At 38.4% G+C, this 15,027-nt stretch overlaps 1 protein-coding gene across 1 annotated transcript; it reads right to left on the bottom strand.

Annotated features, from left to right (window-relative positions):
* Positions 1 to 3,747: 3,747 nt before the first annotated feature.
* Positions 3,748 to 12,600, bottom strand: LOC124151581 (arylsulfatase B-like). The gene is made up of 14 exons (XM_048394467.1): positions 12,456 to 12,600; positions 12,120 to 12,231; positions 11,318 to 11,369; positions 10,982 to 11,085; positions 10,268 to 10,374; positions 9,305 to 9,369; positions 7,029 to 7,130; positions 6,609 to 6,672; positions 6,203 to 6,300; positions 5,878 to 6,014; positions 5,679 to 5,737; positions 4,864 to 4,987; positions 4,323 to 4,465; positions 3,748 to 4,135 (listed from the first exon to the last, which is right to left on the bottom strand). The coding sequence occupies exons 1-14, from the start codon at positions 12,559 to 12,561 to the stop codon at positions 3,963 to 3,965; spliced, it is 1,446 nt and encodes a 481-aa protein (XP_048250424.1). The 5' UTR covers positions 12,562 to 12,600; the 3' UTR covers positions 3,748 to 3,962.
* Between the last annotated feature and the right edge of the window lie 2,427 nt (positions 12,601 to 15,027).

Genomic DNA, 15,027 nt, shown 5'->3' on the forward strand with positions numbered 1-15,027 from the left:
ATCCTGTTTTAGAAATAAACATTATATTTTTCGAGCACCATCCTCCAAACACACATATAATGTCATTCTTCAATTCTGTGCTGGAAAACAATTCTCTCAGAAACATTACTCAAACATTGCAAGTCTTCCTGGAATGTGCGTAATAATATATTTTCAGAATGAAAGTCCTACGCAATTAGAATACGATGAGATGCATCAACCAGGAGTCTGACCACCCCATCCTGTTCGTCGCCTCTTACGACAAGCATGACCCCCTTTTAGAGCAAAAATGAATTTCTGTAGACCTATTCTAACCCGGATCTACAGAGTTACAACTCTGACAAAACATCTTGTGAGTTATTTTGACTGCACATTGAATGAAGTTATTCTCCTTCAAGGAGCGGGAGAATATCCCTAAATAAAACCTGCAAGTGTTCAGGGATTTCCCATTTGTATCATATCTACAGTGTGAATATATTGCCCAATGAGTTTGGTACGTCTTAATATTTATTAATTGATCGACATAATTAACTGCATGCCTTTATGGAATGGAAACATTCCACTCAAAAAGGCGGTACGGGACCTGAAACAATGAGTGGACTGATATTTGTGTAATATTGTAATGCAATTACATAGACAGTTCTACATTACAGCTCCACGTAAAACCTGTTTGATCTATATTTTTATTTATTGGTATTTGTTTTTAAAACCTATTTGATTTTAAAACAAGTTAAATCTCCATGTCGTGAGAATGAATGTCTACTGTAAGTTATTTCATAATTCATATTTTTTTAATTGTAACTGAAGTTACAATCCATGTATTTTCTAATGTCTCATTAAAATGATAATGAAACAATATAAACAATATACGGGCTGCACAGAGGCTGGACATATGCATTTTCGATGATGATCCCTTCTGCGGCCAGTTTGTCGATTTTTGGGGTCTTTATGTCAGGATTCCAGAAACCAACATCATTCCAGTCTGTACAAACACACAGTGTTAGAATAAACACCATGGTGTATACACGCATTTGGAGTAACATATTTCAGTAGGTATTTCACTTAAATCACTTTCTGATAGCCTTCACTATCTACTCTCACCTAGGTCATCAGCAACAATGAAAACGATGTTCGGACGCTGCGCTGATGCCAACGAAAAATAAAATAAAAATAAAAACAGAGCAAGGAGCTGTCGAACCTCCATCATGTAGTTTTTTTAGCAGAAATGAGACCGTAAGATGCTATCTGCCTTTGTTTGACATGTCAGTGTCATGGACTCGACTGATAAAGCATATCTCCAATTGACCGACATGCTCTGGTATGTGACACAATTACGTTTGTCCCTGCCTTATTAATAAGTGGGAATGTTTTAGCACTCTTAGTGGGTTTGAGGGAACGTCGCGATCGCATTTTTAGAGCAAAAATCTGTATGAAACAGATTTTAAGATCAGGTTTCTCACCATGAGCCATGGAAAGGTAATAACGAATGTGCTATACATTCCTGGCAGATAACAAAACTATGCAACAACAACTGGGACATAAATATCAGTCAGATAAAACATCATACTGACATGTTTATTGTAGACATCTGTAGTCTTTCGCAAGGGTAGTACATCAATACTTACATTATGCTAATAAGATACAAAACATATTTCAGAATGCCAAGCTTGTCATGTCCCCCAGAGAGCCTTATAGCTATGTTGATGTGTTTGTTGTTTATCACCACGGGAAGCAACAGTGGCCTGTTGCTAGCGGCCTGGAAATGGTCGAGTCTGGACCAAACAAACCATTGACTGTTTTAGTAGCAATGACCTGTGCCGCCGTAGTACAGTGACGGGCATTAAACAAATTAATATCACCGAGTTGCTGACTTGATCCATTTAGTCGCATCTATAACAAGCATACGTAGTTGGGGGAATCTATTCTAACCTAAAATCATTACTGGCCCAGAACAGATTGAAGGGAAGTAAGATTGGAGATTACTTTGAGTGGACAGTAATTGGTGATTGGCAATTCAGGGACATCCCTGCCATAATACATTATCACTGTGCATGAACAGTCACACAATGTTAGGGTTGTGAAGATGTAAACCCTTCATAACTAACGTGAGCCTCAACAAACGAAATTACTCTTAAATATTACGTATTAATGCTTACGGTATTATCATTGTCAGTGAATATTCCTTTTTTCAATTCAGGGAGATCGGTATATGGAGTTAAGTGTCAAGGTATGATACCGTCACCAAAGCATCAGTAGCCGTCATCACGAAGTTTAATAGGCCAGGGGCAGTATTCATCAAACAAGTTAAAAATTTATGTAGCCAAGTCAAAAACTTAAGGTAGTTTTGACGAAGCGTCTAAATCTAAAACTTAGCTAAGTCTGACGTGGAAAGTAAAGTCGATTTCACCGAATGCGATCACGTGATCGCTAGGGTTTGTTTGTTGTTTAACGAGCCACTCGGCAATATTCCAGCTATATGACGTCGGTCTGTAAATAATCGAGTCTGGACCAGACAATCCAGTGATTAATATCATGAGCATCGATCCACGCACTTGGGATACGATGACATGCATCAACTAAGTCAGCGAGCCTGACCACCCGATCCCGTTAGTCGCCTTTTACGACAAGCATAGTCGCCTTCTGAGCCAAGCATGGGTTGCTGAAGACCTATTCTGCCCCGGATTTCACGGGTCCAAGGACTATTAAAACTCTACTGTTTTATATCAAACTTAAATAAACATATGATTCCAACTGCTATACCTTGGAAGCCTTTAGCGGTGAAAGTCTGATTTCCCCAAGTAATACATGAAACCGCTGTTTCAACTGCACAATGCCTCTACCCACAAAACTCCTTGTTTTCTGATGTGCTCTGACAATTGGAATGAAAAGTCGAAATCGAAAGATAATCATATAAAATTAATGGAGTGAACAAGGAAAAGATGCTACATTTTTAAGTCATTATAGTTATTATAATGATAACATAAAGCATACCCCTTAAATATGGCAAATGTCTACCAGTCCTGGTGATGTCTTCGACATATGACAGTTTAGCACTAGGAGTAGTGCCAATTTCTATTGCTGCTTCTTGTAGTGTGTGTGATTGATTCATTATGCTTCATTTTTTCATACATTATAGAGAAGTGAAAAAAAAATATATATGTTTTTATTTCAGATGAATATATCATGATACATCTTGTTTTGCACAAACATATTTTCTTTACTGATTGGCTACTTAAATTTATTTTAAATTTACGACAATTAATTTGGAATTACACGGAATGTTTCCCGATTAATACTTTTCAGCAGAGATGCGTACAGTATTTTTTCATTGCATTTATATGTTTGAGAAAGAACTCCACCTCACCAGGGGAAGTCACTCTTTTGCTTAGTGCTCGTAGTAAACTGAACGAAGTAATATTTATACCTGTTGTAGTTTGTCTGTGGTATTTGGAGAGGACGCAAAAATGGTATCAGGATCCATCTCCGACAAGGGTAGACACACGGTCGCTAAGCAGGTGAGAGATGACTGGTAACCAGTTCCTCTTAAACATCCGACATAACCCTCTTGAAGTCAAGATGCGGGAGTCGTGTGTTGACCCAGGATCTTTTAGGGAAAATGGCCCTATGTATAAATGGCCCCAGACAATTTGGAGAAAATGACCACAAGTTTTAGGGAAAACGGCCACAATTTTCGTTTCACGTGATCGCATTATATGAGGGTTTCCATACTATATTATTTTGATTGGTTAGTGTTTTGATTGAGTGTAGTATTCGATAGGGCGTGAGTCTGTGTTTGAAGTTAGAAGTTTGCTGTGTCTGGTTGTCTCAGTCATTTTGAAGGCTATATATATATATATTTAAACATCGTAACATATTATTTGAGCCAAGTGAACTTCAATCAACATTAGGATACAGCTTACTCTATTCAAATGAAGGTCAACCAACATATTGTTAAATATCATTTGCTACAAATTAATCGAAGATCAACACCATCCGGGACTCCAGGCGTTTCCAAAATTTCTAGGGTGAGATGCAGGATCAGGAGGAGGGAAAAGGGCGGGAACCATCTGCTTCCGGTAGTCATCCATCCGGGATCTTAGTTGGTCAACAATGTCCGGCTTCTTTGGTGCATAGTTGTAACGCTCAGTAGGATCCGCTGTAGGATGAGATCAGAATATTCATTACATGACAGATGGTCATGTATGTATATGTTGATGACTTTTAAATAAATATATTTCTTATGTCTTCAATATTGAGCAAGGTGAATCCTGCCTAAAATTTTAATAATGGTTTGAAAAAATAATTTATGTAAATGTATAGGTATTATTATTTTCTCCACCTACAATGTATATTGAACAGCTGCACTGGACTGTCGCCTTTGATATATATCGTTTCATCATAAAAATTATCCTCTGTCCTGTTCATAGGCTCGTGCCAGCCATCAGGTCCTCCTGGGTAGCCCAATATCAGCTTCCAGTCTCCAACCCTGCGAACAGACAATACCACAGAGGTTCACCTGTAATCAACTGCACACTTTTTGTTCATAGTATGTATTGTTTAGAATAAACGTATATAAGACACCACTCCGTAATGAGTTCCAAAGGTTAAATTTAGTCCAGCTTTGGAAGTTTCAGATAGCAATTTGCATAGTATGTGCATAAGTACTTCTCTAACTGTTCGTCCCTTGTGTTGATACATCATGGGCGGATACAGAGGGGGGATGTGTGGGTTTATTTCTGTATAAATTACCACCAAAGACAATAAATAGATCTTTATTGTGCACCCCCCCCCCCCCCCCCCCCCCCCCCCACCCCCCCTTTTAAAAAAAGCTGTATCCGCCCATGTACATACCCTGCAAATGATGGATGTTTTGAGATCTAATACCTTATTCCAGCATGCCCTTCCGTTGCAGGTTCAAAGTCGTCAAGATTGTATATGAATTCGGTCCTTGACGACGGAAGGCCATTCCTGATAGATTCCCAGTGGCTAATACCGTCGATTGACGTCTCTACAATATTGGTGGATTAAACTCACAAAAACGAAATTTCGTCGAAAAGCAACATAATCTGGTCTGAATGAAAATAGACCATATGTTTTGTCCTTTCAAATTAAGTTCATCGCATTGCCAGAGTTTACATTTTCTCATCTATTCGTCAGGGTAAAAGATATATATTAAACTTTTCCGAAAAGGAAATATACATAATGTTACTTTTATTGCCTGAAAATGTGCGGGCAGTTTAGTCATGAATGTATTGTTGTACGAGGCGCTGGTCATATTGCTAAAGGGAATGAAATAATCTTTGCTGGAACATGTCAGGTTAACACTCGAAGAGTGAGTGAGTGAGTATGTTTTCTACGCTGCTTTTAGCAATGTGTCGGCAATATGACGGCAGGGGACACCAGAAATGGGCTTCACACATTGTACCCATGTTGGAACCCGGGTCTTCGACGTGACGTGACGTGACAACTAGGCTACCCGACCGCCGTAAAAGGCAAATATGCTTGTCGTAAGAGGCGACTAACGGGATCGGGTGGTCAGACTTGGTTGATACATGTCATCAATCCCAATTGAGTGGATCGATGCTCATGATATTAATCACTGGAATTTCTGGTCCAGACTCGATTATTTACAGTCCACCGTCATATAGCTGGAGTATTGCCGAGTGCGGCGTTAAACAACAAACAATCACAGTTATTACCAGGAGTTCCACCAGCTGCTGACACCAAGGTTGGTTTCCAGTCTACGGCATGCATCATTCTGTAATAACATGGGTCTGCGATTAAATGTGGGTTTGAGACGTTCTGTACTGTCTGATCACTGTAAACCAACAGTGTCAGCTCAGAGGAGGATTAATCTCCTTTAAAATAATCCCATTCTTCTCAGAGATGTCTACGAACCCATTATAAGTTGTCTTGGTTTTCTTTAGCCCGGTGCCATACATGAAGGATGTCCCTCTCGTGCCCCCCTCCCAGATTGTGTGCTTCCCTCCTCTCAGAGGCCAGTTGCTGGCATAACTTGCTATAGGACCGCCATTCTGGAGTGACACAAAATTGCTATTATACACCTATTACTGTTCCAAGGTATAATGAAGTGCAATTGATCTCTGAAATCAGCTTATTCAGCACAATCAATAACGCAGCCGTTCGAGTATTTGTATGATTAACGTTGATTGACTATGTACTCATTAACGACAACTTTCATCGAGAAGACGACCTTTCTTACATCAGCTGTGAAGAGAATGAGTGTGTTTTCAAACAACCCCTTCTCTTTAAGTGCCTGTGTAACGTTTCCAACTGCTTCGTCGAGGGCAGACACCATTCCTAAAAATAGATGATATCAGCATTCAATTCTGTAATCAAGCATTTTGTTATCATAACATCTATTCGCAGTTTAGCAATGCCCCAACACAGGCGCATTATACTTACTCCGTGGCGACAAGCCCTTGCTTTATCCACTTAATGCCTATCAAGAGCCAGGATAACAACAAGCAAGTACCATATTTTAAGTACCATATCATTTGGCATGATGGAGGCAGGCGATCGAATCTATCTATCCACTACACAGAGGTGGAACAGGGAACGCATAGATGAATGCATGTGTAGTTACAGTTTGACTAGAAATTGTGTACCTGAGTATGTTCTGCGACCTTGGTTTATCACATTAGGATACATGTTGAAGTACTTTTCGGGAACCTGAATTTAAAAGATTGGCAAATAAGAATATGAATCATCACGAGTATCAAATGTTTGCAAATAAACATTTCAACTGGTTGACTCATCAAGGCACATTTTCAAGAAAACTAAAAGCATTTGCTAAGCATTTTGTACTGTCTAGACTTTCTCAATTTATTTTGGCTACAACTGCACCCCTATGTCTGTTTATCTTTATGGACAGATCTCCCTGTTTGCATTCCTCTCAGAAGTCGCATGGATCTTGTTTAAACTAGGAGTAGGCCCATCTTCTTGAAAAGATAAGAATTTTTCCATTTTTCGGAAGATCTGGCGGAAGATGCACGTTTTTGTCTTGTAACTAGTAAATGGTGCTTTACCTCAATTGGAGCGTGTACATTCTGATAGGGCAGGTACATAAACAGAGGCTGCGAGACGTTGTGTTGGTGGATGATGTCAATAGCTTTCTGGGCGAATGTGTACTGAAACAGAGACAAGGAGAGTATATCAGATACAGTGTGCTCCATGCTCCTCCTCTACAAAGTCCGGAAATGTTGAGCATTACATTGCTAACGTTCTGTATCATATTTTGGACGTTGTGGGGTAGCCGAGTGCTTTTAAGTGTTCGCTCGTCACTCTAAGGGCGCGAGTTGGATATCCCACATGGGTACAATGCGTGAAGCCCATTGCTGGTGTCCGCCGCATGATGTTGCTGGAATATTGCAAAATTGGCAGAAAACCTTACTCACTCACTCACTCACTTACAATTATGCTTTAAATCACCTTTTATCATTGTGCAATTTAATTTAAATGTTGTAGACGCCCATTTGTTAAAATAGAAAGCATATCTGTTTCACTTGTTGGTGCAAGTTGTCTTGTAACACTCACGCATTGACTAATAACTTCTTTAGTTCTAAATCCTGTAAAGGTTATTTCAGACGAGAAACATGTGTAGCTAAATGTAGCCAAGCGACTTGTTTTATTCATATGTACAAATGTCCGCTGGCAATTGGTTGGAAGCATTTCATAACTATGCAAAACTCAGTGACCAATTCTGCTCAGGAAATCCCAAAACACTTACTCAGCGTCACATATTTTGTACAGCATCACTGTTGTAACGCTGATCTTTTATAATACCTGGTTTGACAGTGCGCTCACAGTACAAAAAAAATTAAAATGATATTGGAAGAACAACAAAGAATGAAATATAGTGTTGATATTGTGTATATGTAATTATACGATTTCAGTTGTCGAGTTACGTTCAGTCAGAAATATTCTGGTGTACAAGGATATTCCTGACCTCGGAATATCCCAGCCCCACTCCCCATATTAAAATATTTTAGCCATTTCACAATCATTTTCCGTCAGAGTGACTTAAAGTTATCAACAACATTTCATTTTCATGTTGCAAATTAATTGATGGACCCCATGCAGAACCTTAACCTATAGATTTGTATATCGAGATGACAGATATCATATCTGAAAAATTATGATATGCCATACATTGTGATATAACAATATCCTGGATAGTTCTCAGTATAACCACCGAATTGAACACTTCAGATCATTGCATTATAAATGTTAAACCATGTTTCAATGCAATTATCATGTCTTTGAAGGAGCCACTTTTCAGTGTCATCTTCAATATATCTATTTTGACAAGAAAAACACTTGACTTTCAGTCGGACACAAGGAGGTAACTCAGCATAAAAAGAGGAGTTATTGTTTTGCGTTTGATTTGTTGAGAATCTCATTATTTCATTACCTAAACAGAGGGACCAATTAGAGTGAGTATTCCTTCGTCATGCAACAATTTTATATATTTAAGTTCCTCCTTTACTTGAATTACGTCATTATGCCATTTGCATGTCAATAAAGCCATTTTTGAATAGTACAGAGAAATGAATACAGAAAGAAACCTAATAAATATCATGGGCATCGTAGAAGATAGAAATTTGAGCATCTATTAGCATAAACATCTTCATATTCCACAGCAATAAAACTAGAACCTATTTCATAATGGGAATATATCTAAAATATTTTAAAATGAATATGATGCTTCCAAAAACAATATGAGAAATTTGGTTTTCCAGAATAAATCTACAAGGTGAGAAACTATGCCTCAAAGAACCTTTTCCCCATGTCAAAACATGTTTGAAGATGTTTGACCACGGTGGATAAGAACTTGGCTTGGATGAGATATAACTGGCAAAGGTTGGAACCCAGAGATCTGGCCTGGGCTGAACCTTCCCTGGGGAAGAGCTGGTCAAATGGATGTTTCGGCCTGTTACAGTGGTTTTATCATGATTGGGATCAGGGTCAGGGTAATGAGTAGTCGATACAACCAGGGTCCCATTCCATCAACATACGATAACACACAATGACCCGAGTCAGACCACCGGATCCATTTAGTCACCTCTTCCGACAAGAATATGTTTTGGCCTAGGGATGGTTCTGACCTTGGTTTTTCCCGTGACTATCTGTAGTGGTAGAAGAACAAAACTTTGTACATTTCAGATTCACAATACTCCATGTATGCAGCCAGTATCATTGCCTTGCTGGAATCTGGAACATGGTCATCTTTATTGACACCATCGTCCAATATCGATATACTAGTATTTAAACTTTAGAGGAGATTTCAGTGGACATTACTCACAGCTGAATACTCTTCCTTGTAATCCCAAGCAGGAAGTTTGTTATCTCGGTAGTCTAAATAGGCACCTGTAAAATACATCAACGAACACAGTTATCCACAAAATATGTCCATGCATCCGACCTGGGTATCTGTTTCGTAGTTAATGCAGGCAGGTAGGCACACGTTTGTGAATTATCAACGTCATTAGCACTATTATAAGTAGGTAAGAGATGAGTCACATGTAGATTTAATGTTGCGCCCTTTAATGTTGCGTCATACATCAACAGGTTTCGAATAAACTCACACTCACAAAATGTATTATATTCAAGCAATTAGTAATACTCAGACATGTGTTCACAGTTTAAAGAAATATGCAGGGCACTTATAGGAAAGTATCTTTCAGATCTGCTGGTTTTTTAAACAACCACTTGGTGGTGGAACATTGGCATAGTAGTTAAAAGCAAGGAATGTAGTTAACATTTGCCCATCCACGTGCTTTTTTACAAACATGTGAGTACTCTATTGCAAGTACTGTTAATTCAGGTCGATAATTTTAAGTTAATTGCGCTCGTCAGAATTATTTTAGACAGCCAGCATGTTTTCTATAAGATTCCATATTGCATATCCCATCACTTCAGGAAGACAGTGTTCTAGATGGAACTAAGTCACACATGAAACGATTACCTTCAACCCATCAGTTTGAATGGTTTCACTTGATAGATGATTACTTACCTGTCTGTACATGCATAAGTTTGTTTCATTTTTTAGTGATCAAATTTGATGTTGATTCGTAAAGGGTTTTTTCGCGTTTATTTAGATCAATGTTAAAAATAGTATTAAGTTGTTTGATTCAGATCCCAGGTGATGAACTCTGGGCCTACTATGAAAAAGGACCCCATTAGAAATTATTTCAAAGTAGTGGTTTATTTGCCTGGTTCAGTGGAAGTTTCTTACAGAGCGTTGTTTTGGTTGATGAATACTTGCCCTTGCTATGATTGAAGTAGTCCTCCTGTGCACTGTAGTAGCCGAAGAACGTATCAAACCCTCTGTACGTCGGTGTACACTCCCATTTGCAGAAACCCAGGTGCCATCTTGAAAACGATGGGAGGGTGATGCGTTGTGTAGCATAGTGTAATATGAGACTGTTTCGTATATGGTGATAGTGTGAACTCATTTATCAATCACTCTTATCAATCATTTTAAAGAATTATTTCAATTCCCCGCATTCCCGTGAAGATCCGTGGTTATAATAGATCTTCAACAACCCATTCTTGTCCTAAAAGTCGACTACTTGTGGTAAGAGGCGACTAACGGGATCGGGTGGTCAGACTCGCTGACTTGATTGATGCATGTCATGGTATCCCATGATCAATGCTCATGATGTTAACCAGTGGAATGTCTGGCACAGATTCGATTATTTACAGACCGCTGTCATATAGCTAGAATATTGAAGAGTGCGGCGTTAAACAAGTTACAAACAAACACAATTCCTTGCGAACACAGAATGCATTCATATACATTTGTGTAACTTACTTGTTACGTATCCGAGATTCCATTCTTCCTTGTTCTTATATATAGTGAACACTGATTACGGCAGACAAGACACATTGTATCAAAAACTTTCATTGGTACATCAACATAAACAAATGGGCAATATCACACTCAAAAGAGGCAGTTGTGCTCTAATGCTGGACTTACTTGCCGACCATATGGGTAGCATAGCCGAGTTTCTTCAACTCTTGTGGCAGGAAGGTGTAGTTGAGAGGCACACATGCGGCCTGATCATCGATAAGAACTTCGTGCTACAATGTGAAATTAATATATCGCACCCTATGACATCAAACTAGACAACAGTATACACGGTATTAATTACACTCTTGGATCAGGGGGCGCTGACCTCCAACCGATTCTAATTGGTAACAGATAAAAACTTATTCACAAAACCTTATTCGTTCCATCATCGTAAATTTAATTATTTAATGCCTAAATTCAATTTGTTTGGACAGGGAAGGGGAATCTGTTTGTTTTACTTACCTGCATACCCACTTTGAATGGAAACATTCCACTCATGAAGGCTGTGCGAGACCTGTTAGTGGATTAGTGAAAATCAGTGATGACAACCGTTGTTCGCCATAATGGAAAGCATGTCCTGTCCTACTTGCAGCACCCATTACACACACTTTGCATGAAAAGTACCGTATTCGACGTAATAAGCGCCCAGGGCGCTCTCCAAATTAGAAATAGGGGGCTCTTATTAGAATATTATTTTGGTGGAAAAAACAGAATTGAAAGATAAATTTCGTGGTTTATGCTGACAGCCTGAAATGTTTATATACGACAGATATATTTTTCCAGAATTTAATTGCCCATAATTAAGGGTGCATATAGCACACGAGTGCGTATTCTACGCGAGTAAATAAGTCTTGTGTACATTGATCAATCGGAAGGGGTGCTAATTGGGACTGTTCACTGGCCAATATATTAGCAAATATCGCCGTGGGCGCTTATTAGAGCGGGGCGCTTATTACGTGAGTACGGTATGTTTCATTAACATATTGAGGAGGACGAGAAGGCAATTATCAGTGCACATATTAACAACCGTCAGTAGTGAACATGTCTTTATCAATCTCATCTCGAAAATCCTTCTTAAATAGTACTCATAATTTTCAAGATTCAAAATCAAAGGCTGATCAGTCTACAAATACATTATGACAATAGATATCTTATATTCGTACACCAACTTTTGATGGGTTTGTTGATAATTGGGTGGAAGTTGTTGGGATACGATTGCAATATATACAGGCTTGAGTGATGTTAAAAAGCAAATGATATTTACGGGCTGCAATAAGGCTGGACATAGGCGCTCTCAAAGATGACCCCCTCTGTAGCCAGTTTGTCAATGTTAGGAGTCTTCATGTTTGGGTTTCGGAAACCAACATCGTACCACCCTTGTTGTAAAAAAACGTGACACGTGATACATTTGGGTGTGTTAGGAGTTTGAGACAAATACATAACACTGTCAGGAATAACGATTCTCGTCATCACATATATTCTGTCGGCTGATGCATTTAAATCTGATGCATAGACATATAATTTGACCTTGTATGATAAACTGATCAATTAGAACGAATAGAAGAGCGTAGGCACTTTCTCCATGAAGAAAATGGCTCACCTAAATCATCTGCAACTATGAAGACAATATTTGGGCGTTGTGTTGACGCACAAGACACGAGAACCGAGAGGAACACAAGGATGAACTTCTCCATTTCCACGGTCATACAAAAGTGATTACACCACAGACGTCCTTGTCAAGTTTTATCAGGTGGCCTTCGTTTGCTAATCAGGTGGATAGATATGATCGTATGGGATGTGTGGACAATGATGTGATGGAAAGACGCTAACGTGATTTATTACGTCAACACTACAGTCATTAAGATTTCAAATGGTTTAGATTGGTACAGGTAATATTCCATGTCCGACTTCTGATAATTTTGTTTCACATTTTATTCTGTGTCCACTTGCATTTGCGATCAAAGTTCTAAATATGTAATCTGTTAAGGATTGATTCCTATATTATAACACAGATGTTGTAATATCACAACACCTGTTTTTCCAAATACATTGACATGAGGACATTAACGTGATGGGTAGGAGCTGATGTGTGGCAATACGTCAACACCAAATTCATTTGAATTTGAACTAAATTCTTTTAAATTTCACAACTAGATCATTGACATACATGTAATACCTTCTGTCTTAAGTTTACTTTCAGTCAATGTTTCGCCAATTTCAGTCACACAATTTGCTGACCACATGCTGTCATTCGTAGTCCACTTGTACCAAGCGATAACTTATTACTTTTCTGTCTCGTTAGGTATTAATATTATCCTATAACCTTATTTATGACTGTTCTATTGCTGCACAAAATCAGTTTGTGTGCTCATTATAAGCTGGATCTTTTCGGTTTTGAATGTGTATTGGCTTTTGTTGATGTTTTTGTTGGGAACACTCAACTAGTGAATACACACTGATGGAAGTCAAGTAAACTATGTTGAAAACTTAGAATCACTTTGGGACCACTTTATGTACTTGTGTGCAATATGTTAAGAATACCCTTCGTGAGATGTTATCCATTTCTTGATGCATATAAAGAACATTGGGTATTATCGATATACCATACCATGTGCGATAAACATAAGCATCTGACAGTATCCTTATCGGTGACGTCAATAATAGGTTGATTGGTTGGTTGGTGTTTATGCATTAATATAGGTACATGTACTTTACATAGATTCATTAAGGAAAGGAGAAAATGTATAGCCTTGTCCTTGTGGATACAGTCAGTCTCTTCATGGGTTGGTGGTCATGTGCACTATTTTGGAAATCAGGTCCAGTATTAATATTATTCGGGGGTATGACTGATGTGTCTCTTTTCGACGCACAGTTGAAACTACACTTGAACCCCTTTGTCGATATGGATTCGAGGTTACGTGATGCTGGGTCTGGGTTACACATCACATTGTTGTCAGTGTGAACTTACTTATAAACTTGTAAAGGTCATTCACTCTCATTGGGTAATTGGACTCTGGCCTATGACTTTACCCCATTTCACAAGCTATTTCAACAGACCATGTTCCGCTTTTCCAATGCTTTTGCCTACAATCGGACCATATAATGCAACATATCCGACAGTTTCTTTTACATGAATTACTATTGTGCCTCAAACACAAAGTCTTGTCTTTTGTTATTAGTACACACGATTCCATGTGTTTACTTACCAGGCTTCATAAAGCACCTCATTACGAAATGAGTTTTAGTTTATTTTAAGGTTGTTTTCGAGTGTTAATTACTCTACTATTGGATATCATTTTGAGGATTTTGATTAAATGTAGACACACACTCATTTCGTCTCTCTTTGTTCTATGTGTTTTTAGGTGACTGATGTAACAAAGACAATATTGTTCTGGAAATTTGGAGGTAATACATCTGTTTTAATTATGTTGACAAATATTTCTTCAGACTACTATCCTAGGTACAGTGACATGTGCACAACTGTTGGATGGTAGTACTCATGCAAGCAAACCAACACGGAATACCATGTTCAGTGTGGTTAGAATGGAGGCAATGAGTTTATATAACTGAAGCATGTCCGTTGGACAGTCTCTTAAGTTCCATTCTGTCTTACATCAAGAAAACTGTTTCCTTGAAGGAAAACAATCAATAATCGAGCAATCTTTTTCAATATTGTTCATCCTATTCCTATAATGCTTTTTTTCAAATACAGTTGATGATACAAATGTTCTTTAAATATCCAATTACAAATGTATATTTGTTATTTCTTTTTCCCGGCAATGTATTTGCCCAGGTAGTTTACAAATGGAATCCGTCCATCCGTCCGTCACGTTCGTTTCCGGAGCAGAACCAAAAAACCATGAGAGATATATTAACCAAAATGGCACATAGTGCCTTTTGATACTTTGGGATTTTAACAAAAGAATTCCCTGGAAATGAATTTGACTTGGACTGAAAATCACCATACGTGGCACAGATCTTGAAAACCGTACAATATTTCTTCACCAAACTTGGCTTACAAATAGGTCTAGTGATAAACTGATGCCTTTTGATAGTTTGGGAATTGTTACGAATCATTCCTTAGTAAGACACAACTCAGAAATCGTTTACGCATTCTACAAAAAACATCTACGCAGGGTTGTCTGAGAATTGTTACCACAATTATTTAATTG

This window comes from Haliotis rufescens, unplaced genomic scaffold, assembly GCF_023055435.1.
Source record: "Haliotis rufescens isolate VD_foot unplaced genomic scaffold, xgHalRufe1.0.p SCAF_13, whole genome shotgun sequence".
NCBI lineage: Eukaryota > Metazoa > Mollusca > Gastropoda > Lepetellida > Haliotidae > Haliotis > Haliotis rufescens.

Excerpts from the sequence above, each read along its gene's own strand:
- LOC124151581 (XM_048394467.1), bottom strand. The coding sequence starts at position 12,561 with ATGACCGTGGAAATGGAGAAGTTCATCCTTGTGTTCCTCTCGGTTCTC. Across the intron at positions 11,086-11,317 it reads CATTCAAAGTGGGTATGCAG|CACGAAGTTCTTATCGATGA; the intron begins GTAAGTAAAACA and ends TTCACATTGTAG. Across the intron at positions 6,015-6,202 it reads TCATTCTCTTCACAGCTGAT|AATGGCGGTCCTATAGCAAG; the intron begins GTAAGAAAGGTC and ends GTGTCACTCCAG.